Source organism: Myotis nattereri (genome assembly GCF_964212035.1).
Source record: "Myotis nattereri genome assembly, chromosome: 7".
In the NCBI taxonomy this organism is placed as follows: Eukaryota; Metazoa; Chordata; class Mammalia; order Chiroptera; family Vespertilionidae; genus Myotis; species Myotis nattereri.
The window spans coordinates 51,078,309-51,105,197 of NC_138082.1; the positions used below are offsets into that span (position 1 = coordinate 51,078,309).

The following is a 26,889-nucleotide window of genomic DNA, read 5'->3' on the forward strand; positions in this document are numbered from 1 at the left end:
AGGATAATAGGATAGAGAATTACTACAAAGTGAGGAACAGGAGGAGAGTATTAGCTAGACTGCCTAGGGAAGGTGTCTTTGCAAAGGTAAATGATGAGGTAGGGTATCTTAGGCCACTTGGGCTGCTGTAACAGAATGCGATAGGCTAAGTGACTTATGAACAACATAAACTTCTCAGTCCCAGATCCAGGCACTGGCAGATTCAGTCACTGGGGTGAGTCTGCTTCATGGCTCCTAGAAGGCTTTCTTCTTGCTGTGACCTCACATGGCTGAAGGAACAAAGGAGATCTCTGAGGTCTTCTTTGTACGGGCACTAATCCCCTTCATGAGGGCTCTGCCCTTACGACCTGATCACTTTCCAAGGGTTCCCACCTCCAAATTTTATTATTAGGTTTCAACATATCAATTTGGGAGTAGACACAAACATTCAGTCTGTAATAACGGGCCAGTCATTCACAGGCCAATCTGAAGGTCCTGGAATGAGTGTGAGCAGAGGACACTCAAGAAACAGAAAGAAAACTACTGTGCTTGTGTGTGAGGGAACATGGGTAAGAATGATAGAAACTGACTTAAGGAAGGTACCTAAAGGCCATGCAGGAAGTTGTGTGTTTTTATTGTAATTTATTATATATTGTGTATATTAAGTAATTTCATATGTATTAGTTATAGTTACAATAGGAAGCTCAGGGAGGGGTGTGTGCAGGGATCTGACCTATAGTTTCAAAATGATCATATCTTTTTTTTTTCACTTTTTATTTTGTCACATTTTTTATTTTTTATTTTATTTATTTATTTATTTTTTAAATTTATTGCTTAAGGTATTACAAAGGGTATTACATATGTGTCCATTTTATCCCCCTGCCCTAGACAGTCCCCTAGCCTCCCCTATCCCCCAATGTCTTATGTCCACTGGTTATGCTTATATGCATGCATACAAGTCCTTTAGTTGATCTCTTACCCGCCTCCCTCCTGCCCCCCAACCCTCCCCGGCCTTCCCGCTGCAGTTTGACAATCTGTTTGAGGCAGCTCTGCCTCTGTATCTATTATTGTTCAAAAGTTTATAATGGTCTCTATTATCCATGAATGAGTGAGATCATGTGGTATTTTTCCTTCATTGACTGGCTTATTTCACTTAGCATAATGCTCTCCAGTTCCATCCATGACGTTGCAGATGGTAAGAGTTCCTTCCTTTTTAGAGCAGCATAGTATTCCATCGTGTAGATGTACCACAGTTTTCTAATCCATTCAAAATGATCATATCTTGATGGGGAAAGAATGGCAGAGTCAAAACAGGGAGACCAACTAGAGAATTGTATTGATAATCTAGGAAAGAGAAGATTGTGTCAGACTGAGGTGATGAGACTGAATGATGGACTAGATGTGTGGTGTGAAGAAAAGGGAGGCTTCCACAAGTAGATTTTCTTTCAACCCGGGGTTGAACAAACGGGTAGAAAATGAAGCCATTAACTGGAATGGGGAAGATCAAAACACATTTGACCAGGCAAGCAGATAGTAGGTGGCAGAGGAATGTACTAAGTTTGAGATGCCAATTAGACATTTAAGAATATATGTGGGCTTTTCTATAAGTCTTGAACTCTAGAGAGAAGCCAGGACCTGGTTATGAATGTAGGAGTCATTAGGTTATAAATGGTATTTGAAGCCCTGAACCTGGATTAGACAGAGAATGTACTAATTAAGAGCCTTTCCTAATAGTAATTAAAACTAATAACCCCAATTTAATGTTTACTGTGTACAGTTGCTACTAAAAGCACTATATATATATATATATACTCATTTAATCTTAAACACTGTATGAGTTAGAAACCATAATCACTCTCGTTTTGCAGATGGGGAAACGGAGACAAAGAAAAGTTGTTACTTGCCTAAGTAAATATAGCTAATAAGAGGCTAAGATGAATTGTGTACTCAAACAGTCTGACTGTGCTCCCAACCCCTACATTATAAAACTTATTATCAGTATCTCTTGAGTTATAAATTATTTGTTAATCCTCTTAACATTCATGCGATGTAAGCCTTATTATCACTATTTTGCTACTGAGAAAATGAGGTTTGGAGAGGTCATACATCCAGTAAGTGGCAGAGCAACCTCTCTCTAGCACTGTGCTCTTTGCCCCATATTTGCCGTAGAGCACACACCTATTTGAAATGTTGTGTTGCGCTAGTCCAAGAGTTCCTACACTGAACTCCATGGTGGAATGGCAACAATTGCTAATATGAACACACCTGCCTTGTTCAGCTGGGGCTTTTGTGACGAGAATTACGTTAAATTAAAAGAACTTCCAAAGGAACTGAATAACATAAGTTATTGTCATTTCATGTCAATTTCTGATCTCTCTGCAGACATACTTTCATGTAAACAGTTTAGTATGTGCTTTAGCTTTTGCTATAAATGTCTCCTAGTAGGGATGATTCGCTTTGTTCCTTTTTGGGGAAGGATGCAATTCTCTTTTAGCATCATCGATTTGTTAATAAGAAAACTTTCTCACTGCCCATGGTTAATCAATTATCCTATTAACAGTATAAAATTCTGTATTTCATTCTTTAAAATGTCATGACTTTTAGCACAAAGAGAGTTTAAGTCTTTAATTCTAGTCTTTCCTGAAACCACAACACACCTTTCTAAATGCTTCCTAGATAATACCTACTTTTACTCCTTCTGTATGAGTACATTCATTTTCTTTTCCCTCTATTCATGCATTTCTTCCTGACTTCCATGTGTAGTCTGATGGTGGTATATCTATAAAACCATACCCAATGTCATCTTCAACCTACCCTTCCCTATCACTCCTCACAGCCAGACGATCAGCAAATTTTTCACGTTACCAAATAAAAAGTAAATTGGGGGCCTGGGTCCCCCCCTTTAGCACTAACACCATATGACTGACTGGACCAAGAAATGGCTTACTAAATGTTTTCTGAACCTCCAGTCATAACCTCATAAAGTCTCTCTCCTAGAAAGGTCCCTCTTTCTAAGGGATATGATATCAGCTCATCATCTAGGATTCTAAATAGTGGCAGGAAAGGCAGATAAAGGTTCCCTTATATAATATTAATAACAGCTAATCTTTGCCATAATTCATTTAATCTTCACAACAACCACTGAGGCAGCTACTGTTATGATCCCAATTTTGTAGATGAGGAAAATCATTATGTAAAATGTCAAAAACAATTCCTATTTTCCCAGAAAAAAAAGGATTAAACCCAAGGATAGATAGTTACATACCCCATAAACAGAAGTATTTTTCCAGTATTGTACTGATTAAGGATAATGTATCCGTAAATAAAAATACTGTGATTTATCTTTCAGCATGAATACAGTATTATTTTGCTTTAACCATCTTGAAATTATTGAATTATAGAATTTCAGACAAGGAAGTAAACTTAGAAATGACCTGGTTCAAGGTGCTTGTTTTCTTTGTGTTTTTTTTTTTTTTAAAGGTGTTAGTAATATTTGAATGAAATCCCCGTGGAACCCATGGGTCTGTGTGCCATACAGCAGCCTATAGTAAAGCACCACCAGAATTTGCTCATCTGTTCCCCAGGCATGAACACTTACAGATTAACTCCAGCTTCCCACCGCCAAAAAAAAAAAAATTGTAATTAAAAATAAATGGTATAATGACCAAAATATTTGCTTTTTATAGCTTGTGAGCATTGTGGATTTTCTAATCATGTACAAAGTTAAAGACAAATAAATAAACTGTAAAATCCTAAGATAGAAGTAGAGGGATGTCAAAGGCAAAGAGGCAACTCCTGGCTTATAAACTCCCCTTACATAAGAATGAGCTCTCATTCCTGACTGATATTGCATAGGAACTTGTGCTTTACTTCTCACAGACACTGGATATCCTTCCCCCCATTCCTGCCGTAAACCTTACCCATCCCCGTTGATCAAACCCCACCAGCTCCAGCATCCCTCACCTCCCTTCTTCATCAACAACCCTTTGCCAGCACCCCCATGGCAGCTTTGCACCTGGCCCTCACCAGTATCTGAGCCCCGTTTCAGCAGCTGCCTAGCATAAAGGACAAAATGACTGTCCTGGGGCGGAAGAGAGGAGGTGTACACTAAGTGTCCTGAAGCTCCAGGTGCCCTTGCTGTAAGAAACATTGATTCAGTCCGCATGCAAGTTGAGCCCGATGGCGCTATTCATGAAAAACCCTCCATTTCATGATGTGGTAAAGAGGCCTTTTGTGGTCTCACGGGTCTCACAGTGTAGATTATTGTTTCTATGTTCTGACTTCTACTGCAGATACAGACTTTACTCTGTAAATTGTGAAGGTGCATTATCCCCGTCTGTTCTCCTGCAGAGCTGTAGAGAGGTGGATGAAGGGACTCGCTTTCCTGTGGAGACTTTCAACCAGTTCTGTTTTCAGCGCCATCCATTACCTCCCTATTTGAGAGGAACTTGGTGCCTCCAGGTTCAGCTCCTTTTGAGAGGCCATTGAAACAACTTGACTTCTGCAGGCACTTGGGTTTCTGCCTGGCTGAGAAAGTAATCATTCTTGTGCTCTCCAGAGTCCAGAATTTATTTGTATTGTATTAAATTTATTGTGGTGACATTGGTTAATAAGATTATATAGGTTTCAAGTGCAAATATCTATGATACATAATCTGTATATTGCATTGTGTGCCCACCATCCAGAGTCACATCTTCTGTCACCATATATTTGGTCCCCTTTGCCCTTTATTACTTCCCCAGCCCCCTTCCCTCTGTTAACCACTATTTTGGTGTCTGTGTCTGAGTTTCAGTTTTATATCCCACATATGAGTGAAATCATATGGTTCTTAGCTTTTTCTGAATGACTTACTTAGCATGATATTCTCAAGGTCCATCGATGTTGCAAATGGCAGTACTTCGTTTTTTTCTTATCCAATTATTTATTGATGGATATATATTAAAATTGTATAGTTCAAGCCCGGCTGGTGTGGCTCAGTGGTTGAGCATTGACCTATGAACCAGGAGGTCACAGTTGAATTACCAGTCAGGACACATGCCTGGGATGTCGGCTCCATCTCCAGTAGGGGGCATGCAGGGGGCAGCCGATTGGTGATTCTCTCTCATCATTGATGTTTTTATCTCTCTCTCCCTCTCCCTTCCTCTCTGAAATCAATCAAAATTACATACACTTTTAAAAATTATATATTTCAAAATTACCTTAAAGAATATTAAGGTTTTCACAATAGTTAACTCAATAAAGTGAGTTTTTGCATTACACAAAATGACATGAGGCCCATTAAATTAAAGGCAATTCAATAATTCCCAGCTTCCCCAGCAACACACCCAGCCACTCAGTCCAGTGTCGGGTGGTTATATGTCAGTGGCGCCTCCTAGCCTTTGAACCCACAACTTCCTAACCTGTCAGTACCTTTGGGTTCTGGCTATTACCATTTTCTTTTCCATTCAAAGCACAAACCTCCTTACTTTAGGGTTTTGAAAATTCTGCAGCCATTTACCTTTAAATAAAAGACTAAGTTGGGAGGGTGGAGGAAGTCTTCAGTAAGAAGCTCCAGAAATAAAAAGAGGTTGTTAAAGCCTCCTGAGGCAAAGGAACCCAGAATATAGAAGGCTGTGTGTTCTCTAATAACTTTCCCATCTTTCCAGTCTTCTGCGGCAGCAAACACTAGACAGAAATGAATAGCTCAATAAATTATCCTGCCACTAGTCAATTTTAATTTCAAGTCATTTATTTTTCTGTTCAATTTTGTGAGATGTATGCTAAATTAAACAATGAGGGGGACAGTGGCTCCAATTGTATCTGCCCTCAAAAGATTGTTGGTAGGTTCACTTATTATCCATTTCCAATAGCATCTTTCACAAGAAATTAAACCCTAACTCCCTTAAGCCATCCAATGGATGCATTGACTTGATTACATGGCAAATGCCTCCACTATGCATAACGAAGATACTACATAAATTCAGGAGAGAAACATGGTTCCTAATCAATGATATTAAGCACAGATCTATGGAGGATATGGCTTTTATACCAAAGCCTGAATTATTAATGGTATACAGGGTGTCCTAAAAATGTATAGCTCAATTTTGAAAATGAAATATATTTTAATAAACACTACCTTTAATATGTATTCAAAGTGTGTGTATACATTTTAGAAGAATACCCTATATATATGCAGAAGTAAAACAAGGGCTCTATGGGCGAAATATCTAATCAGAGGAGTTTCCAAATGTTTATAAAAATGAGCAAGGACTCCGGTTTCACTGGTAAGGAAAGCAATAGTATGAGATGAGGCTGGCCATGTAAGATGATCCCACTATGTGGAAGATGAAAGCTGCCAAGATATGTCTGAAGTTTTATATGGTTGCCATTGAAGATTAGGCCATATTCGATGCCTTCAGCCAGCAGTTTATTTCTTGGCGGACTGATGAATAATTTTTCCTTTTGTAGGTTTCTTTGGTTAGCTTGGTCGCTACTGCACTCGGCTACTCAGAACTTGGTGCCATCAAATCCCTCCGGACACTAAGAGCTTTAAGACCTCTAAGAGCTTTATCCCGGTTTGAAGGCATGAGGGTAAGAAGGCCAAGAGCTCTCTGATGATTCATGTCAGAATTAAATGTAGGTTATGATTTAGATACAGAGTGGGGTCATAGTGTCTTGAAATTTATTTAATGGAATTACAAAGTTTCAGAGCAGGAATACTAGAGATCACTGAGCCGAGCCTGAAACTGAAACAAGCCTTCAGAAAATTGTGGCAGAAGGACGACTAGAGTCCGGGTCTTCTGACAAAAGTTCAAGGATGTTTCCAAAAACCATTTATTTCTTTTCTTTGCTTATACACATGGAAACGACTATTTACTACTGACATTCATCCTAGGAGGGTTTTGTGGGGTTTTTTTCCCTTCAATAGGTAGTTTGATTCCTCAAAAATTACGGGTGATGAATGAAAGGTAAAATGGTTTTTGTGTGCTTTTACTTTTTCAATTAACATCAGTAATAAAAATAGTTGTTAAACAAGAAAACAACACTAAATTGTAGCCTCTGACAAAATCTATATATCCAAAGAAAACAAAGTGGGGGGTTAGGATAATTAAAGATTGCAGGCAACCCCTGGGGTGTGCTTTATAGATCTCCCTTTGAAGTGAGCATTCTGAATGAGGTTCACTTTTTCTATAGCACTAGTATTTTCCTCTCCTGCTCTCCTCCTTAGTGTATATTTTATGCATCTAAACATACAGTACACACTTGTATACACACCCACTTGCAACAAACTCAAAATACTACTTAGCGCAGAGGCCAGCTTTGTTTAATCCAACTTATAAAAGCACATGGATATTGAATTTCTTCTAGGCCATAGGGCTTTTATGTTAGGAGGAAGTGTGGATACTAAAAGCACCTCAGCCTTGACTTTGAGATTCACTCTTGAGGGTGAATTAAACCACTCTCCAGACTTTTCAGATCCTTGCAAGGAAAGAAATACTTGGTTTGTACATTAAAATTTTATTATACTGAGAGTTGATAATGGAAGTCACAAGATAATATTAATAAAATTACACAATTTCAGGTTCTTTTCACACCAATTTTTTACCATTACTGACCTTACGTAAGCCCTCATCTGGTTGTATGGCTTCATATTAATAATTCATTTTTGAGGGGACATAGCAATTAAATGAAACAAAAAATATATATTTGCTTTAATCTGAGAAAAATACCCTGTCATTTTTAACTCAGTCATATGGCAAAATTAACATTCCAGCTATAAAATATGGTAAAATATATAATGCATTTATTTGATGACAAGAGAATTTGTGGAGGCAATTTTACACAAATTTTAGTAACATAAAACCAGATTTCAGTATAATATATTTGACTTAATTTCTAAAGGAAATCAAATTCAAGTAGCATATGACAGTTTTGGATTCCAGGTTTTGATGTCAATTTAAAATTCTTTGGTGTTGATTTCTAAGATAATATTTATAATATCCTATATAATAAAAGACTAATATGCAAATCAACCAAACAGCAGAATGACTACTCACTATGACACGCACTGACCACCAGGGGGAAGATTCTCAACGCAGAAGCTGCCCCCTGGTGGTCAGTGTGATCCTACAGGGGGAGCGCTGCTCAGCCAGAAGCCTTGCTCATGGCTGGCCACCACAGTGGCGATGGTGGGAGCCTCTCCCACATCCGCAGCAGCGCTAAGGATGTCCCACTGACAGCTTAGGGGGATCCCGGACTGTGAGAGGGCACAGACTGGATGAGGGGACTCCCTCCCCCCAGTGCATGAATTTTGTGTACTAGGCCTCTAGTTTTTAAATAAAACAATAGTTTCACTTAGTGTAAATGCTTAAAAAAGAGTCCATTATAAACCAGATTGTATAAGAAAAGATACTGTTGATAGCCCTAGAGATTTCAAAATACATCGGAATCTCTTCTGAATTTAGTTAGAGGAAAGATGACTATGACTGAATTTCTCCTTAATGAAATAGGTCAGCCTGGTGAAGTGACATGTGCCACAAAGTGAACATTTAAGAGAGTTGGAATAATAATGATGGGGACAGATTCAGTACTTTCATGTCCAGAGATAAATTTCATCTCATCTCCTAATATATTTTTTAAATTGAATTTATCAATAGGAGAAGAAAAAAAAAGACTTTGCAAATTCCTAATCCTGTTTTTACATCCATGACAAGTTAACTTGTGCTGTGGATACAGATTTAATGCATCATTAATATTTGCTTATTTGTAAAAGGTTTAATCACATTTTCCAGTAATCAATCATCTATTAACACTCTTGAAAATTAAAATGTATTGCTGAATGATGATTATTTATTTTGTTGGTACTTAATGTATCTTTTTTTCCTCTTTTTCCCCAGCATGCAAACATTTTCTGACTTCATCTGACTATATTAGGTTTTGTTTGTTTCTTTTCATGCTTTGACATATTGTTTTCCTTAAATCCTTTAGCTCTTTAGTTATGTTTGTTTTCCTTCATCAAATATGTCCTAGAAAATACTAGAAGAAACAACTTGTCCATGTAGCTTTTTATTTTATTTCCACACCCATTTCAGTATTAAATAAATGAAAGGAATGGTTTCCATTTTAACGGTTCGTAAGCTGCCTTATCCTCATTTCTTCCTCTAGGTGGTTGTGAACGCTCTCATTGGAGCAATTCCCTCCATCATGAACGTGCTCTTGGTTTGTCTCATCTTCTGGCTGATCTTTAGCATCATGGGTGTGAATCTGTTTGCTGGCAAGTTCTACCACTGTGTTAACACAACAACGGGCATCATGTTTGAAGTTAGTGAAGTCAACAACTTTAGCGATTGTCAGGCTCTTGGCAAGCAAGCTCGGTGGAAAAACGTGAAAGTAAACTTTGACAATGTTGGTGCTGGGTATCTCGCATTGCTGCAAGTGGTAAGTGGCTGCTGTGTGAGTTTTGAAAACATTTTCAAATGTTTCAGTTAAGATCATTTCTCTGATGCTCTTTGTTTGAATGATTAATATCTAACAGTACAAAAACAGTTGATGATAACACCTATACTACAAGCTTGACTTGATTATAAAGATGTTTTGCAATTATTTTATCATGTATATTCCCCAGAGTTCAGCTTTTAGTGTGTTTTAATGTGATTTTATATTTCTGCTTCCTGTATTTCCTTATAATATTATGGAGCACTACTGTGCCATTAGCATTTCTAAGTTTTTGTAGCAATCATTACCAAAGGAACAATCTTATGCATTAAAATAACAATGTATACTAGTATATTGAGTAATGAATTAAATGGATGGATTATTAGCCATATAGTTAATTATTCCAACATATAAAGAGTATGGTTCTAATATATGTGAAAATGCAAACTTATGGAGTGAATTTAAAAATGAGTAATGTTTAATAATTTTGACTTAATTGACAGTATATTAACTAATCGATAATTACTTAATGAAAATGACTGACTTGTGTTTAAACATGTCACAGGTTTGGAATCACAGAGCACACCTTAAGTATGAAAAAGATTTGAGATGGAGATGGGCTTTTATGAATCAAGCATCTAGTTAAATTTTAGCTAAAAAAAAAAAAAAAACCTTCCAAGAGAAACAAAGAAAACAAGTCCCAGACTCAAAATGAAATCTTGTTCTACTTCAGTTTCATTTCTTCATTCAGCTCCATAATATTGTACAAAAATTTATTTGTAATAACACTATCATGTTTTCATAAGGTAAAATGCATATTCTTGGATTAGGTTTTTATGCAGAATTTAAATATATGTTGTTTACAGGCCACATTTAAAGGCTGGATGGACATAATGTATGCAGCTATTGATTCACGAGATGTAAGTGTCGCTTAAAAACTATTTATAGCTACTAGATATTTCATAGTGAACATCTGTGATAATTTAACTGAAAGGCCCAGAATTTTATATTAGACTAGAGGCCTGCTACATGAATTCATGCATGGGTGGGGTCCGGCTGGCCCTCATCGGGGCCCATTGGGCTGGGGTGGCAGGGCGGGGGGGACTGTGGGCAGCTGGCCAGTAGCCCTGCCCCCTGGTCGAACTCCTGGTCGATGGGACAATTTGCATATTAGCCTTTTATTATATAGGACTAGGGGCCTGGTGCATGAAATTCGTGCACTGGGTGTCTGTGGGGGGGGAGTGTCCCTCAGCCCAGCCTGCCCCCTCTCACATACTGGGAGCCCTCAGGCGTTGACCCCCATCACCCTCCAATCGCAGGATCGGTGGTGTCAGGCCTGGGCAGGGGACCCTCATTTCCCCCCATCACTGGTTCTGCCCCTTGCCCAGGCCTGATGCCTCAGCCAGAGGCGTAGACCCCCATCACCCTCCAATCACCTGATCTGCCCCTTACCCAGGCCTGACGCCTCCGCCAGAGGTGTCAGGCTTGGACAGGGGACCCCCATCTCCCCCCGATCACTGGCTCTGGCCCCCGCCCAGGCCTGAGGCCTCTGGCCCAGGAATCATGCCTGGGCAGGGGACCCCCATCTTCCTCGATTGCTTGCTCCACCCCACACCCAAGCCTGACGCCTCTGACCCAGGCTTCAGGCCTGGGCAAGGGGGCCATCATATCCCTCCAATCCCCGGCTCCGCCCCCCACCCAGGCCTGATGCCTCGGCCAGAAGAGTTGACCCTCATCACCCTCCGATCACCAATCACCGGATCGGCCCCTTGACCAGGCCTGAGGCCTCCGGCAGAGGTGTCAGGCCTGGGCAGGGGACCCCCAGCTCCCCGCGGTTGCAGGCTCCGCCCCTGCCCAGGCCTAACGCCTCTGGCCGAGGCGTCCGGCCCGGGCAGCAGGGACCCGCAGCGGCAGCAGCGCTGCGATCTCCTGCTCTGCCCCTGCCCAGGCCTAACGCCTCTGGCCGAAGCATTAGGCCTGGGCAGGGGACCCCCAGGTCCCCGCAGTTGCAGGCTCCGCCCCTGCTCAGGCCTAACGCCTCTGGCCTAGGCGTCCGGCCAGGGCAGCAGGGACCCGCAGTGGCAGCGGGGGGCGCCGCGATCGCGCGGGCTCCGCCCCTGCCCCTGCAGGACGCCTCTGGCTGAGGCGTCCTGCTCGGGCAGCGGGGACCCACAGCTCCAGCAGCCCCGCGATCGTGGGCTCCGCTTTAGGCCCAGGCAAGGGACCCCTAGCTCCCGGGACTGCCAGCTTCGACCGTGCCCAGCTCCCATTGCTGGCTCCACCCCTACTTCCTGCTATCACTGGCCAGGGCGGCAAAGGCACCTGATTCTCCGATCATGGCTGTGGGACAGGGCAAAGGCGGCTCCAGGCCCTGGAGCCGCCTTTGCCCTGCCCCCCAGCTCTTAGCTCCCCCCTGGGTTTCCAATCACTGTCAGTGGCAGGGGGCTTCTTCCTGCTTTCCCTTTCGCCTCCCTGCATTGTGCCTACATATGCAAATTAGCCACCATCTTTGTTGGCAGTTAACTGCCATCTTAGTTGGCAGTTAATTTGCATATAGCCCTGATTAGCCAATGAAAAGGGTAGCGCTGTACGCCAATTACCATTTTTCTCTTTTATTAGTGTAGATATTATCAGATCATTTACAATCGTATGTAGAAATGACCTTTTTACGACCATATGCTTCAATGTAGATAATTTTTGGTTAATACATGTCTATTTTATGTATCTAAAATGAAAAGACATCTAACTTCCTAGAAAAAAAAAAGATATCTAACTTCTTGGATCAAAAGGTGTAAAATTGATCCAGCAAATGAAACTGTTAAGATTAGAAAAGGTCTCTCCCTCTCCCTGGTAAGTATGATAAACAACCCGGGTCTGGGAAACAACTTCCAAAAATACCATGATAAAAGCAAGCAAGTTTCAAGGAAATTCAATTTTAAAAATAGGAATAAAAATAATTCCTCAGAGCATATCATTTATGCTGAATTTTCCTCTGAGAGGTTGATGTTCTGTTATTAAAGCCGTATCTCCAAGAGCCAGCATTTCCATTTCCAAACCCAAATTGAAAATACTGCAAAAATATATATGACTAATAATAGGCTCAAAATATTTGCCCTGTTTTTACCACTGTTACTTACTCTAAATAATATGTACAGATATGCCACAATGGGAAAACAGATGCAAGAACACTCATAAAAATTACAAACTTTCCTTATCCTTCATCACAACAATTTGAAAAAGAATTGTTTTTGCAAACTACTGTTTCAGAGCAAGGCAAAAGTAGCTCTATATTAAGTAACAACACTCATCAAATTGTTATTCAGTTTAAGTATTTACTGTGTTTTTAAATATTTTATATTTTTAATATTATTTAGGTTAAACTGCAGCCTGTGTATGAAGAAAATCTGTACATGTACTTATACTTTGTCATCTTTATCATCTTCGGGTCATTCTTCACTCTGAATCTGTTCATTGGTGTCATCATAGATAACTTCAACCAACAGAAAAAGAAGATAAGTATTCCTCAGCTCTCACCTCTCTCCATTCTGAGCTTTTCTCTGTTATATATGAACACTCACAGTTATGACAGACTTAGATCATTTTTATGTTCTTTTCCATTCACTATATGGTCAGTTCAGGTGCAGAGGAATCCAGCTCTAGTCAGTGGATCCTCTCCAGGTGCATCCTCTGCAGATCTGCTAATAGGGTCTTCCTGACCCAAAAATATGGCCACTGCCTCAAAACATCCAGTGGGCCTCCAGTGTTTTATCCTTGCTTACGAAGCATTTCAGGGATGATCTCCACCCAGTTTTCCAGCCTCATTTTCTCCATAACATATTTTCTATATCCACTTCCCTAGTCCTCAGTCACTGCCCACCCACCATCAACACTACTATCATTTTCTACACTCACGGCTACATGGATTTTCTGCCCTTTTCCAAACAAGCCATGTTCTTCTACCTTTATGACTTTATGTAGACTATGTTCTCAGCCTGGACTTCTTTGCTTAGCAAACACTGAACCGCCTTTTAAGATCTAGCTTAAAGGTACTCTCCTATACAAAGCCCATTTCCGAGTCTTGGAATTTATTGTTATCCCTGCAGTGCCCTGCAGTGCTTATTTGTTGACAGTGTATCTTATATCTATGAAATTCTGATACCAGATACATTGTTCAGCACACAGGAGGTGCTCAAAAATTGTTGAATAAAGAAGTAAAACTGTCAACAGTGAAATGGTTTAAGAAAACGTTTTTTTCTTTCACGAAAATATATGAGACCTCTGATCCTCCTTCTAAACATACTATAATCAAATTAAGATCCTGTACTAATCAGAATTTTATGTGATTACAGGGTCTGCATAATATTTAAGTACTCAGAATTTCACATAAATGGGAAAAGCAGAAAAATCTGTATGAAGCAGGGTAATAATCTATTTAAAAACGAAGAGAGGATTAAAGGAAAGACCCAGACATATTTTTGTAAAAGTGCTATTGTAACACATGTTGGGATTGTAACCAATTTTATTCTGTGTCTTTACTTTGGAGGTCAGGACATCTTTATGACAGAGGAACAAAAGAAATATTACAATGCAATGAAGAAACTTGGGTCCAAGAAACCTCAGAAACCCATACCTCGGCCTGCAGTAAGAATGACTCATCTTCTTTAAAATTCCAAAGCCTGGTTTCCATAGGATGAAACTGAGCAGTGCTCTGGATCAGAGCATATTGTGTGATATCACCAATACATAATTTGACCTGATTGTAAGGTCCATGTTGTGTAACACAATTCACAACTGCTACACTCGATAAGACACTCAATAAGAATTACTAAGTTCTTTAAAAAGGGGAAATGTTCTTTACAGTCTGTCAATTGAAAGTCTTCAACTAAAGGGTTCCAGGTAACTGCTTCCCACACAGGCTCAATGCTCCCACTGCTGCCAGGAATGCACTGGGATCCTGCACCTGTGATCATGTTAAGGGTACCCTCTTGGCGTTTTAAGTAGATGGAGTTTTTCAGATTTCCCATCCCACACCCATGGCCTCCCTCTATGCTGCTTGTTCTCTTTATTCTTATGACTAAAAATATTCTTAAAATTTTTAGCAAGGAAAAGGTTATCATCAAAATAGTTTGTTTCACAAAATACCCACAACAAAAACATATTTGGAATGCATACTCTGTAGAGCTCCCTAATACAGGAAGGCATGATAATGAGGCATCATGCTCACCGAGCTGTACTCTAACTCATCTATCCTCTCAGATGTGTAAGTAATAAGGAAACTGAGGCCCACAGAAGGTAAATATCACACCCCAAGTCATAAAGCCTGTAATTGCTAGAACTGGGACTAGACAGGATCTCCTGAATCCTATAAATGGCTTCACTTCACCATATGTTTAAGAGTAGTTAGAGCTGGGTAGGAGATGGGAGGAGGAGGTGCAGGGTACACAAAAGGGCATGACCTGCTTTACTGAAGTTCATTTAAATATTTCAGTTAGAAGAGGTAGAATTAAATAGAAAATGACTGACATATTTTGTGGGAGAGAGAGATAGAAAAAAGATACTATCGGTCCTAAAGTATTGATAAATGAATTGGAGTATTGTACAAGTCTGTCTACATTAACCTCCTTTGTAAATATTTATTACTAGTTGCCATTATTTTTTTATAAAAATAATCATAGTTATTAAAGTCAAGCAAAGCCCATACATATTATCAGCCAACCACCACCAATTTATGCCTTATTCAGCTTTACCTTTCCATAGAACCTAAATAAACCAATTATGTTTAGCTCTTGTCAAATGACTTTTTCTTTTTTAATATGCTTTATTGATTTCAGAGAGGAAGGGAGAGGGAGAGAGAGAGATAGAAACATCAATGATGACAGAGAATCATTGATCGGCTGCCTCCTGCATGCCCCAGACTGAGGATTGACCCCACAACCTGGGCAGGTGCCCTGACCAGGAATTGAACCATGACCTCTTGGTTCATGGGTCAATGCTCAACCACTGAGCCATACTGGCTGGGCACAAATCACTTTTTTCATTTCTTTCTCTTTTTTTTAACATAAGAGAAATGAAGCATACATAATTGTGTGGGGTTATGTGAGAAGGGTGTACATCTCATGGCCACTGGTGGAACTTTGACTGTAATTTTATTGGATCATTATTTATGAAATATGCATATTAACTTTCTCTATCCTCTCTCCTCTTCTAGAACAAATTCCAAGGAATGGTCTTTGATTTTGTAACCAGACAAGTCTTTGATATCAGCATCATGATCCTCATCTGCCTGAACATGGTCACCATGATGGTGGAAACCGATGACCAGAGCAAATACATGACTACAGTTTTATACCGGATCAACGTTGTGTTCATTATCCTGTTCACTGGAGAGTTTGTGCTAAAGCTTATCTCCCTCAGATACTACTACTTCACCATAGGCTGGAATATTTTTGACTTTGTGGTGGTGATTCTCTCCATTGTAGGTAAGGATGCTTTCATTACAGAGAAGTCTATTGTAGGAAGGTCCCTCAAGGCCTGACAGCTGTGTAACATGGAAATAAGGTCTGAGAATTATAATGTGTGTAGATCTGAAGTTTAACAGTCTTGTTCATTTCCCTCTAACTGAAAAATGTTGATATTAAAAAATAAAAAATAATATATTTGTAAATTTTGGAAAAAAATCTTTGTAATTAGCACATTTCATATATGAGGATACCTGTTCATAGAAAATGGTGTGTATAAATTTAAATTGCTATATCACTATGAGATTATTTACTTTGTTGGATTCTGCAGAAATCCATATAGGTTTATGACATTACATAATAATTGTATAAAACTGTAATCTTTAATTGCTAAATTGGGAAGTGGATCTAAATATTTAGCAAAGGTTTATATTCATAATGAATTTGTTGTTTTCATAGAACTTGCAAAGATAAAGTATTCATGTAAGCATAAGATATTCACTATTAGTGGTTTTCTGTATTGTTTCCATAGGCATGTTTCTGGCTGAGATGATAGAAAAATATTTTGTGTCCCCTACCCTGTTCCGAGTGATCCGTCTTGCCAGGATTGGACGAATCCTACGTCTGATCAAAGGGGCGAAGGGGATCCGCACGCTGCTCTTTGCTCTGATGATGTCCCTCCCTGCGTTGTTTAACATCGGCCTCCTGCTCTTCCTGGTCATGTTCATCTACGCCATCTTTGGCATGTCCAACTTTGCCTATGTTAAAAAGGAAGCTGGAATTGATGACATGTTCAACTTTGAAACCTTTGGCAACAGCATGATCTGCCTGTTCCAGATTACCACCTCTGCTGGCTGGGATGGGTTGCTAGCACCTATTCTCAACAGTGCACCACCTGACTGTGACCCTGATGCAATTCACCCTGGAAGCTCAGTTAAGGGAGACTGTGGGAACCCATCTGTGGGGATTTTCTTTTTCGTCAGTTACATCATCATATCCTTTCTGGTTGTGGTGAACATGTACATCGCTGTCATCCTGGAGAACTTCAGTGTTGCTACTGAAGAAAGTGCAGAGCCCTTGAGTGAGGATGACTTTGAGATGTTCTACGAGGTTTGGGAGAAGTTTGACCCCGATGCTACCCAGTTTATAGAGTTCTCCAAGCTCTCAGATTTTGCAGCTGCCCTGGATCCTCCTCTTCTGGTAGCAAAACCAAACAAAGTTCAACTCATTGCCATGGACCTGCCCATGGTCAGTGGGGACCGGATCCACTGCCTCGACATTTTATTTGCCTTTACAAAGCGTGTTTTGGGTGAGAGTGGAGAGATGGATGCCCTTCGAATACAGATGGAAGACCGGTTCATGGCATCGAACCCATCCAAAGTCTCCTATGAACCCATCACCACCACTTTGAAACGCAAACAAGAGGAGGTGTCTGCTGCTATTATTCAGCGTAATTTCAGATGTTATCTTTTAAAGCAAAGGTTAAAAAAGGTATCAAGTAAATATAATAAAGAGGCAATCAAAGGGAGGGTTGACTTACCTATAAAAGAAGACATGATTATTGACAAATTAAATGGGAACTCCACCCCAGAAAAAACAGATGCAAGTTCCTCTACCACCTCTCCTCCTTCCTATGATAGTGTAACAAAGCCAGACAAAGAAAAGTTTGAGAAAGACAAACCAGAAAAAGAAAGCAAAGGGAAAGAGGTCAGGGAAAATCAGAAGTAAAAACAAAGAATTATCTCTGTAATCAATTGTTTACAGCCTATGAAGGTAAAGTCTATGTGTCAACAGGACTCCCAGAGGAGGTCTATGCCAAACTGACTGTTTTAACAAATACTCATGGTCAGTGCCTATAACAAGACAGTGGCCTCTCCGTCACTACAACTCTGTGAGTCAGGGTATCAACAATGACAAAAGGTTGCTGTTCTCATTACCAGCTGACACTGCTGAGGAGAAACCCAACAGCTACCTAGACCGTAGGGATAGTTGTGCAGTGATCCTTGTAACTACACCAAACACCTTTAGTACAGTACTAGCATCCACTCTATTTTTAACTTCCATATCTGCCATATTTTTACAAAATCTGTTCTAGTGGATTCCCTGGTCCCTAATTCATAGTTTATTCATAATACTATGTCACTATTTTTGTAAATGAGGTTTAAGTTGAGAAAAAAGTATATGATCCCTGTGTTCCTACTCCAAAAGTTTCTCAAATAATCAGACAAAAGTGTTTTGTCTGAGAGATGAAATTCTAGCTCAAAACCAGAAACAAAATTGTAATATCAACAATTTCAGGTACTTCCATTTTCTAGATGATTTTAATTTTGAAAGTGTTTGTCTATGTTTGTTTATATCTGAACAGTTATGTGCCTGTAAAGTCTCCTCTAATTTTAAAGGATTATTTTTATGCAAAGTGTTCTGTTTCAGCAAGTGCAAATTTTATTCCAAGTTCCAGAGTTCTATATTTAATTTTGGTTAAATGCTTTTAAAAAAAAGTAATTTAATAATCTGTTCTAGAAAAGTATAGTCTATCTAAAGTATCACTTTAGAATAGTTGTTCCACTTTCTGCTGCAGTATTGTTTTGCCATCTTTTGCTCTTAGCAAAGCTGACATTTTATTAAACACCCTGTTATGTAAATAGTTATTTTTTCCTGTGGTGCATGTTTGGGCAAATATATATATATATATAAGTATATATACAGCCTGATAAACAAGTTCTATTAAATCAAATATGTACCACAGTGTATGTGTCTTTTGCGAGCTTCCAACAGGGATATATCCTGTACCATTCATTAAACATAAATAGTTCGAAGACTATCACTAATGCATGTTAATATTGCCTATGCTGCTCTATTTTCCTCAACCTATTCTTTATAAGTCTTGGTTAGAAGAAGTGACATGTTGGTGGTAGAGTGAATTCAACCAGCTCTCTGTCTAGTACGTCAAGCAGAATAGCTTGCAGTTATTTAAAAGCACTTTTACTTTTGCATTTTTAATTTAACTTGAGTGTTGTGTGATGCCTCTCTAGATCTCAAGGAAACACACTGCATACTGCCTGTTGTCAAAACCTGTATACTTCATATTTTGCTATAAATATGTCCAACACTTGTTGAAATATAATGTAAAAATATGATCAATTTTATTTGTCGCATTTGTACATAAGAAAGTTATTTTCAGGTTGATGACATGGCAACTTATTTTGCTTTCTGCTTTTGCTTCTTATTTTTAATCACAACTCCAAACTTTTGAATTCATAAGACTTTTCAAAGGATAATCTCCTAAAATAAAAGTTAGACACTGGGTTTTGTGAATTTCTTTGTTATATTTTCTACCATACCAATAGTAGATACATTGGTCAAAAACTCAAACCTAGATCATTTTTACAAATTCTGGTTGCCTCAATATAACCCTTTATTCATGGAAGTTTTTTTTAACTCAACTTTTGTAGTATTTGCTTATGCAGACTAGTATTATTTTTTTAATTCCTGCTACACTAAAGCTACTAGAGATATAACTTGGGCTGTGTCCTTTCCAGCCATGAACAAAGTGGCAAAGTTGTGCAATGATCTGAAATGATATAATTTTTTGCACAAACCAAAAATTTAATGTTAATTCATTTTACAAAACTATTTACTTGTAGTGTATTGATGAACTGCATGCAGGGAATTGCTATTACTAAAAGAGAATGGTGAGCTACGTCATTATTGAGCCAAAAGAATAAATATTTCATTTTTTATTGTATTTAATTTCTTGGCCTCTGTTTTTTTTTTATTGTTCGAAGTTTAAAATATATATAATTAGTAAAAGCTATACTTGATCTGACATCTGTATACATAAAAGTTCACATTAATTACATAACAACCTAGTGCATGATCCACCAAGCAGTACTACAGAATAAAGCACTTTTGTGAACTTTTGTGTGTGCAAAGGATCAAACCCACATGCTCCAGTTTGTAGGTATCCTAACAATAACAGTAGCTCTCTACAATGATCATTAACTCAAAATTAATTCCTTTGGCTATAATCATTTCAATCTCAACCCCTCTCAGTATAACTGTTACCATCTCCAAATTTCTAAGTAGTTAATAAATCTTATATACTTCATATTTAAATGGATTTCATGAACTCCTATTTACAGATAAAATATTAATAATGTAGTGATTGAGGATTTATATTTACTTTTTTCAGTGTTCCTTGGATTGATGTCATGTCAAAACCAAATATTTATTATCAGTGGTAAACTCCAGTTATAATGCATGTGTTTTGAAGATGAATTGGGTCTAAATATGCATTTCAGATTTAACCCTAACCCCAACATAAATGATATAAGGTGACTTAATTGAAATTCATTGACTTCTTTCTGCTCAAATAAATTTTCATATCTTGCCAATATCACAGAGAAGTATTGCTTTGCAAAATCCTTAACCTTTTTATGTATCCTACTATGTAATTACTAGAGGCCCAATGCATGAAATTTGTGCAAGAGTAGGCCTGCCTTTCCCTGGCTGCCAGCACCGGCTTTCCTCTGGCTCCCGGGACCTGGGCTTCCCTTGCAGCCCCGGCTTCATCTGGAAGGTCGTCCTTCTGGCTTCATCTGGAAGGTCGTCCAGAAGGACCTCTGGTCTAATTAGCATATTATGCTTTTATTATTATTATAGATTAGCCAAGCAATCTATTAATTGATATGAATTGTATCTAAATAACCATCCTCTAAAATAGTCAGAAGAGTCAATATACCTTTTAAAAAATTACTCAGATAACTTTAAACAGACAGAAACACATTTGGCCTTGACTTTAATCCCATTAAAAGTCTTCGTGACCTCAAAGATTTTATACTACAAGGTTGAAGGATGTTTAAAATAATTGAAAAAAATAGCTATTTTTTCTTCTTTGTGATATTACAGATTTCTAAAAGATAACATCTGACATATAACCAAAGAGATTAAAGCAAATAAATAATTAGTCATTTGTGAAATTGTCTGAAAACAAAAATTACTTATTTCTTGATCATTAACATTTGCCACAAAACATGAAAAAGTTGGGCTTAAGTTTTGCATTCCCTAGAGTACTGGTTTTAATCACAAAAGAAAGAAGCACATGATCCTCTTACCTTATAACATCAAAAATGTTTTATTCTTTTTACAGAGAAAAGAATTAATGATTTGATGTATCCAAACATTTGTTGTTACTCACTCCTAGAGATCCTTTTGTTGGCAGCAACTGTCCCCCCTCCCCTCCTCTCCTCTTCAGAATCTCTCTGTCCTCTGGAATTCTGCCAGTTGACATACAGAAATGTATATCGGAAACCTTCTAAACTAGATAGCACCCCATTACTGAGAGATCAATTTTATCTTAGTATGGAGTAAAACAAAAAAAAATACTCTGGATAACCTGCCCTTCACATATCCCACTACTATCATCTGTCATGGCCACCACTCCACAACCCTGCTCTCTCCGCCATAGAATCACATTACACAATGTTTTGATATCTCTCCTGTCTCTGCACATGCTATTCTCTTTGCCTGAAGTGTCCTTCCCTCTCCTTTTCCCCCCTGGTAAAGCACTGCTCATCTTTTAAGAACTGGCTCAAATAGCATCATATTTTAGGAACCGTCCTCAGATTTCCCCCAGTAGAATATATCATTTCTTCCTAGACTTCTTAAGTGTATCAATGATGGTGTGTATCATAATGTGCTGTATTACCTCCTTTTCATTTATCTCTTCTAGTAGATTGTAAATATCTAAAGTATGGGGCACATCTCATTAATTTTTTTTTACCCTTCTTTCCTATCAGCGGTGATTACCACAGCATCAGTGACTATTAGTATTCAGATATATTACTAGTACAATTGATTCTTGCAGGAGTACAAAAAATATTTAAGTGCCAAACAATAATACTAGTACTATACATTTTTTTCAGTCCCAATTGAGAATGACTCTCAAATTTATTAGCATCTAAATTCACCACCTTTATAATCAGTTAAAAATATACACATATCTTGGAAATACTGTATACCTTTTAGCTGTGGCTTTCAAGTAATATATATTACCTAACAGAAACTACTAAAACAAAACTTCATTTCATTAATTGTACCAATGAAAGAATAGTTTTACTTAGTTGTCTTCAATCAGACATATGTTGCATGGATAAAAACATAGGTTTTATTTTGGTACCTTAATCATGAAAATATTTTTCACATTTGATAATTCATGAGTACACTTTAGTATGATGTTAGGATTTTGCTTAACGAATATATATTTCCATCATATAATGAGACTACTATCCTAAAATCTTCCTATCATAAAATACCGAACAGAATAATGTATTTTTAAAGACCATTTTACTGTACGATTGGGCTTACAGGAAAGCAAGGGAAATTCCATAGGGCTGATAGAGAAAGGTAAGCAAGCGCTGAACTCAGAGGCTGCTCTGGGGGCTTCTGTGGATCCCAGCAACCTATAGCTTGGTCTTAATGACTCGGGTATAGGGAATAAAAGACAAATATTTTGATCCAATTTGAGTGAGAGATCCTGAATAAATTCAAGACCACAAAAAGATACTCACTTAATGAAAACATGTTTTTAAAACCAACCTAGCAAAGGCAGATAGAAAGGCAATTTTTGATAAGCAAACTTGTGTCTTGTCTTAGTTCTGGGTTTATGGGGGAAAATCTCTCTTGAAATTCATTCACCCAGATTTGACCCATATTTATACTACCTGCCTAGTACAAAATACTGCCAGGCAAAAATTCAATTTAAAGCAGACACAAGTTGCCAGTGGTTCCAGGCTCCTGGTAGAAATGAACAGAAATCCTTTCTGAAAGACCACAGCTCAGCCCAGGCTTCAAAGATACCCCACAAATAAAGTTCAAGAAACATGAATTCATAATTAAAGAAATGACAAAGTAAGCAATGAGAAAACAAAACTGCAGAGTGGGAGCAGGAGAACACATCCACTGTCTTCAGATATAGGGTAGAAGTATGCTTAATGGTATTAAAAAATAAAAAAGGATTTAAAATATGAATAGTGAGGGAGAGATAAAAAATTATGAGGCACATTTGAAGAGTATTATGCCATTTCTGGAAACAAAGCATACAATAAGTGAAATTAAAACAAAATGGAAGGCTTATATAGCAACTTACATGAAAGAGAGAAATCATGAGTTAAAATCTGAAAAAAATTACAAACTAAACAGCAGAGGCAAAGACAGAAAATATATGAAAAACCTTAAGAGAAATTAAGGGAGTTGTGTGAAGATATAACATAATTGGAATTCCAAAAGAGAAATTATAATATAAGGGAATCCAATATGTGATTATAGAATGACTAAGAATTTTTCATTATTGATGATGAACAAAAATTCTAACATTCAGGAATCACAAAAATCCTAATCAAGATAAACAAAAGAGAGCCATAATCAGGCACATCTTAATAAGTTTCACAACAAAGCAAATGACAAAATCTTAGAAGTAAAAAGAAAGACAAAGTAAACAGAACAATTTTAATATAACAGCAAGAAATGTTACAAGAAAATGTCTGTTAAACAGGTATTTTATACATAGGAAAACTATCCTTAAGAATAGAGAGGAGCCCTAACCGGTTTGGCTTAGTGGATAGAGCGTCAGCCTGCAGACTCAAGGGTCCTGGGTTCGATTCCAGTCAAGGGCATGTACCTGGGTTGCGGGCACATACCCAGTAGGGGGTGTGCAGGAGGCAGCTGATCGATGTTTCTCTCTCATCGATGTTTCTAACTCTCTGTCCCTCTCCCTTCCTCTCTGTGAAAAATCAATAAAATATATTAAAAAAAAAAGAATAGAGAGGAAATTCAAACATTTTCAGATAAACAAAAATGGAGATATTTTATTACCAATATATTCTCACAAAGAAATGTCTAAAAGATATACTTCAAGTAGAAGAAAAATTATTTCATCAGAAAGTTCTAAGATGCAGAAAGGAATGTTGAGACAAAAACAAAACAAAACTGTAAATGTATGATTAACACATAAAATTAAAAAACAGTGATGGCAAGAAGCAATAATAATTTTTACTTCAGTGGTTAAAACAAACAAAAAATAGAACTAAAAGAGTAAAATATTTTCATGCAAGCTGGGAGAGATGTTGGAGTTCAAAAATTCTAAGTCTGTGTATTATTCAGGAGGATGATAAAAATATTAACTTTATTATTTTTTACTAAATTTATTGGGGTGACAACTGGTCAACATGATCATCTGGTTTCAGGTGTGGGCTTCTATGTTACAAGACCTGTATATTACAGTGTTCCCACCATCCAAGTCACATCTTCTCCTGTCACCATAAGGTAGGACTATGAACTTTAAACTTTGCTTAAAACTCTTACTAAAATTTCAAAGATATACAAAGAAAAACGAATGTTAAGATCAGTGCAGGAATAAAGTGAAATAACTTGATATTCAATGAATTTAAAAGCACAAGAATGAAAAGAAAAATAAAATATAAGATTAATAAAAAGTAAAAAATAATCTGGTAGAAATTAACAATAGTCAAAATGTAATGAGTGGATGAAAAACCAAAAAGCACACGTATTCTTTGATGATAAATAAAAGCTTCACATACTAGACACACAAAGAACTCTTCAGTAGCATTTGAAAAAGTATCATGATTTTTTCAATTATATAGTCACATTTATTAAAACACATTAAATGACAAACCAAAAAGCAAGTGTCAAAAAATTTCAAAGAACTGATACATGGACCACACCAGGTTTAAATATAATTAAATTAGAAATCTAACTTTTGGGAATGTATTTGGAGTCTCAGCTCAAATTGTGGTTAAGGACAAAGAGCTTTGGAGCAGTTCCTGAGGGACTGACTTTATATGGAATAGAGAGTAAAGAACTCCATGTCTAAGGGTGTTATCTAAAACAACAAGATCTTGGTGGACATTATGAGGCTAGTAGCCCCATGATTCAAGCAAAACAATAGAGCAGCCAGAGGTTTAATGGAGTGAACCAAGGAAAAAGAAAGCTAAAAAGAACTGTGTTAAGGTCACAGCCAATTATGTGGGTCAAAAAGACTGTACACAGACTAGGCTTCATTCACTTGGGAGAAATCAAAACAAGATATGGGCATACATGAAAGCACTCCCCAAAATTCACACAAAGCCATCATATAAGATGGCATGAGGCTCAGTTGTATAAGAGGCTTAAATATAACCTCTGCCCAAACACTGACTGAACAACACACGATTCTAATCCAGGGGTGACTCTTAGGAGGCAGGATTAATAATAAATTCAGGCTCTTGTCTGGCAATGTGAAAGATTGTGTGCATGTCCAAGGTTGTACCCGCTAAGGAGCAGAGAGAAGAATTCAAAGCTACTAGTCCCTGAATGACATAGGGCCCCAAACCCAAACACCCTGAACCATGAAATCAACCTCCAAGCCACACATACATCCAATGGCAAAAAGTAAAACTCTAACTGGATAAGGGGGCTTAAGCACAACCTTTGACCAATAAATGGCTAATGCCAACCTGAGGGCAACACCTAAGATAAAAAAATAAAGAAAGGCAATCTGAGCAGGAAAATTAGTGGTTACACACTTTAGAGTAACTAGACTTTATAAAATTAGTTCAGTCAAATCACTAAACAATTAAAAAATAAAAAGAAGCACGCAAACAATAACAACAGTCTTAGAGGGTAGGTGGGATCAGAAACTGTAGGGTTGAAAAACACAATAACTTCACCAGAGGGATTCAACAGTGAATTTGAGCTGGCAGAACAAAAAATCAGCAAAATTGAGAAGAGACTGATAGAGTTTACATAATCTGAAGAAGAGAGAGGGAAAAAAAAAAGACAAACAGCCTTAGAAAAAAATATGAGACACCATTAAGCACTCCAACATACATAATATGGCAATGCCAAAACAAGAGAACAGAAAGAAAAATGAAGAACATCTGAAGAAATAAAAGTTGAAAACTTCCTGAATTTAATGAAATAAATTAATCTGCATATCCAAGAAGACAAGTGCTGGCGAGCATATGGAGACAATTGAAATTCCTGCACATTGTTGGTGTGAGTGCAAAATAATGTAGCTGCTACAGAAAACTATATGAAGATTACTCTAAAAAAAATTTTAAAATAACTAAAATAAGATCTATCAATCTCACTTCTGGTTATTTATCCAAAAGACTGAAATCAAGATTTGAAAGAGGCCTTAACCGGTTTGGCTCAGTGGATAGAGTGTCGGCCTGCAGACTGTAAAGTCCCAGGTTCGATTCTGGTCAAGGGCATGTACCTTGGTTGCGGGCACATACCCAGTTGGGGGTGTGCAGGAGGCAACTGATCGATGTTTCTAACTCTCTATCCCTCTCCCTTTCTCTCTGTAAAAAATCAATAAAATATATATATTTTTTAAAAAAAGATCTGAAAGAGGTATTATCACTTGCATTTTTATCACAGCACTATTCAAAATAATCAAGATGTGGAAACAACCTAAATGTCCATCTATGATGAATGGGTAAAAAAAAAAAAAAAAAAAAAAAAATGTAGCATATACATACTAAGGAATACTATTTAGGAAGGAAGTTCTGCAGCTTGAGACAACATGGATTAACCCCAAGGACACTATGCTAAGTGGAATCAGCCAATCACAGGAAGACGTATAATTCCATTTATACCAGATATCTAAAATAGTCAAAATCATAGATTCAAAGATTGAAATGGTGGTTGTCAGGGGCTGGGGGAAGAAGGAGAGGGTGGTTATTAATCAACAAGCATAAAGTTTCCTTAAGCAAGATAAATAAACTCTAAAGAGCTGCTTTGCAGCATTATATCCATGGGCAACAATATTGTATTACACACTTAAAATTTTAAGAGAGTAAATCTCATGTTAAGTGTTCTTACTACAATAAAACAAAAATTTTAAAATAAATACAATAAAAACTTGTTGGGATGTACTTCATAGATGACATGTTTTGGGGGGGGGGGTTATTTTTAGTAAATGTTCTGTATATCAAAATGTCTATTCTGCAATTGTGAGATACAGTGATCCACATAT

General features: G+C 37.8%; 1 protein-coding gene across 1 annotated transcript in view; it reads left to right on the plus strand.

Moving 5' to 3' along the window:
* The window catches only part of LOC308522727 (sodium channel protein type 3 subunit alpha-like), a gene marked incomplete at its 3' end in the record, with an annotated part of 110,076 nt that extends 92,497 nt beyond the window's left edge, over window positions 1-17,579 (plus strand). Inside the window, 7 exon segments of the mRNA XM_081096285.1 lie at window positions 6,427-6,549; window positions 9,124-9,396; window positions 10,260-10,313; window positions 12,768-12,909; window positions 13,937-14,034; window positions 15,602-15,872; window positions 16,384-17,579. Of these exon segments, the coding sequence (XP_080952411.1) occupies window positions 6,427-6,549; window positions 9,124-9,396; window positions 10,260-10,313; window positions 12,768-12,909; window positions 13,937-14,034; window positions 15,602-15,872; window positions 16,384-17,579 (2,157 nt within the window).
* Between the last annotated feature and the right edge of the window lie 9,310 nt (window positions 17,580-26,889).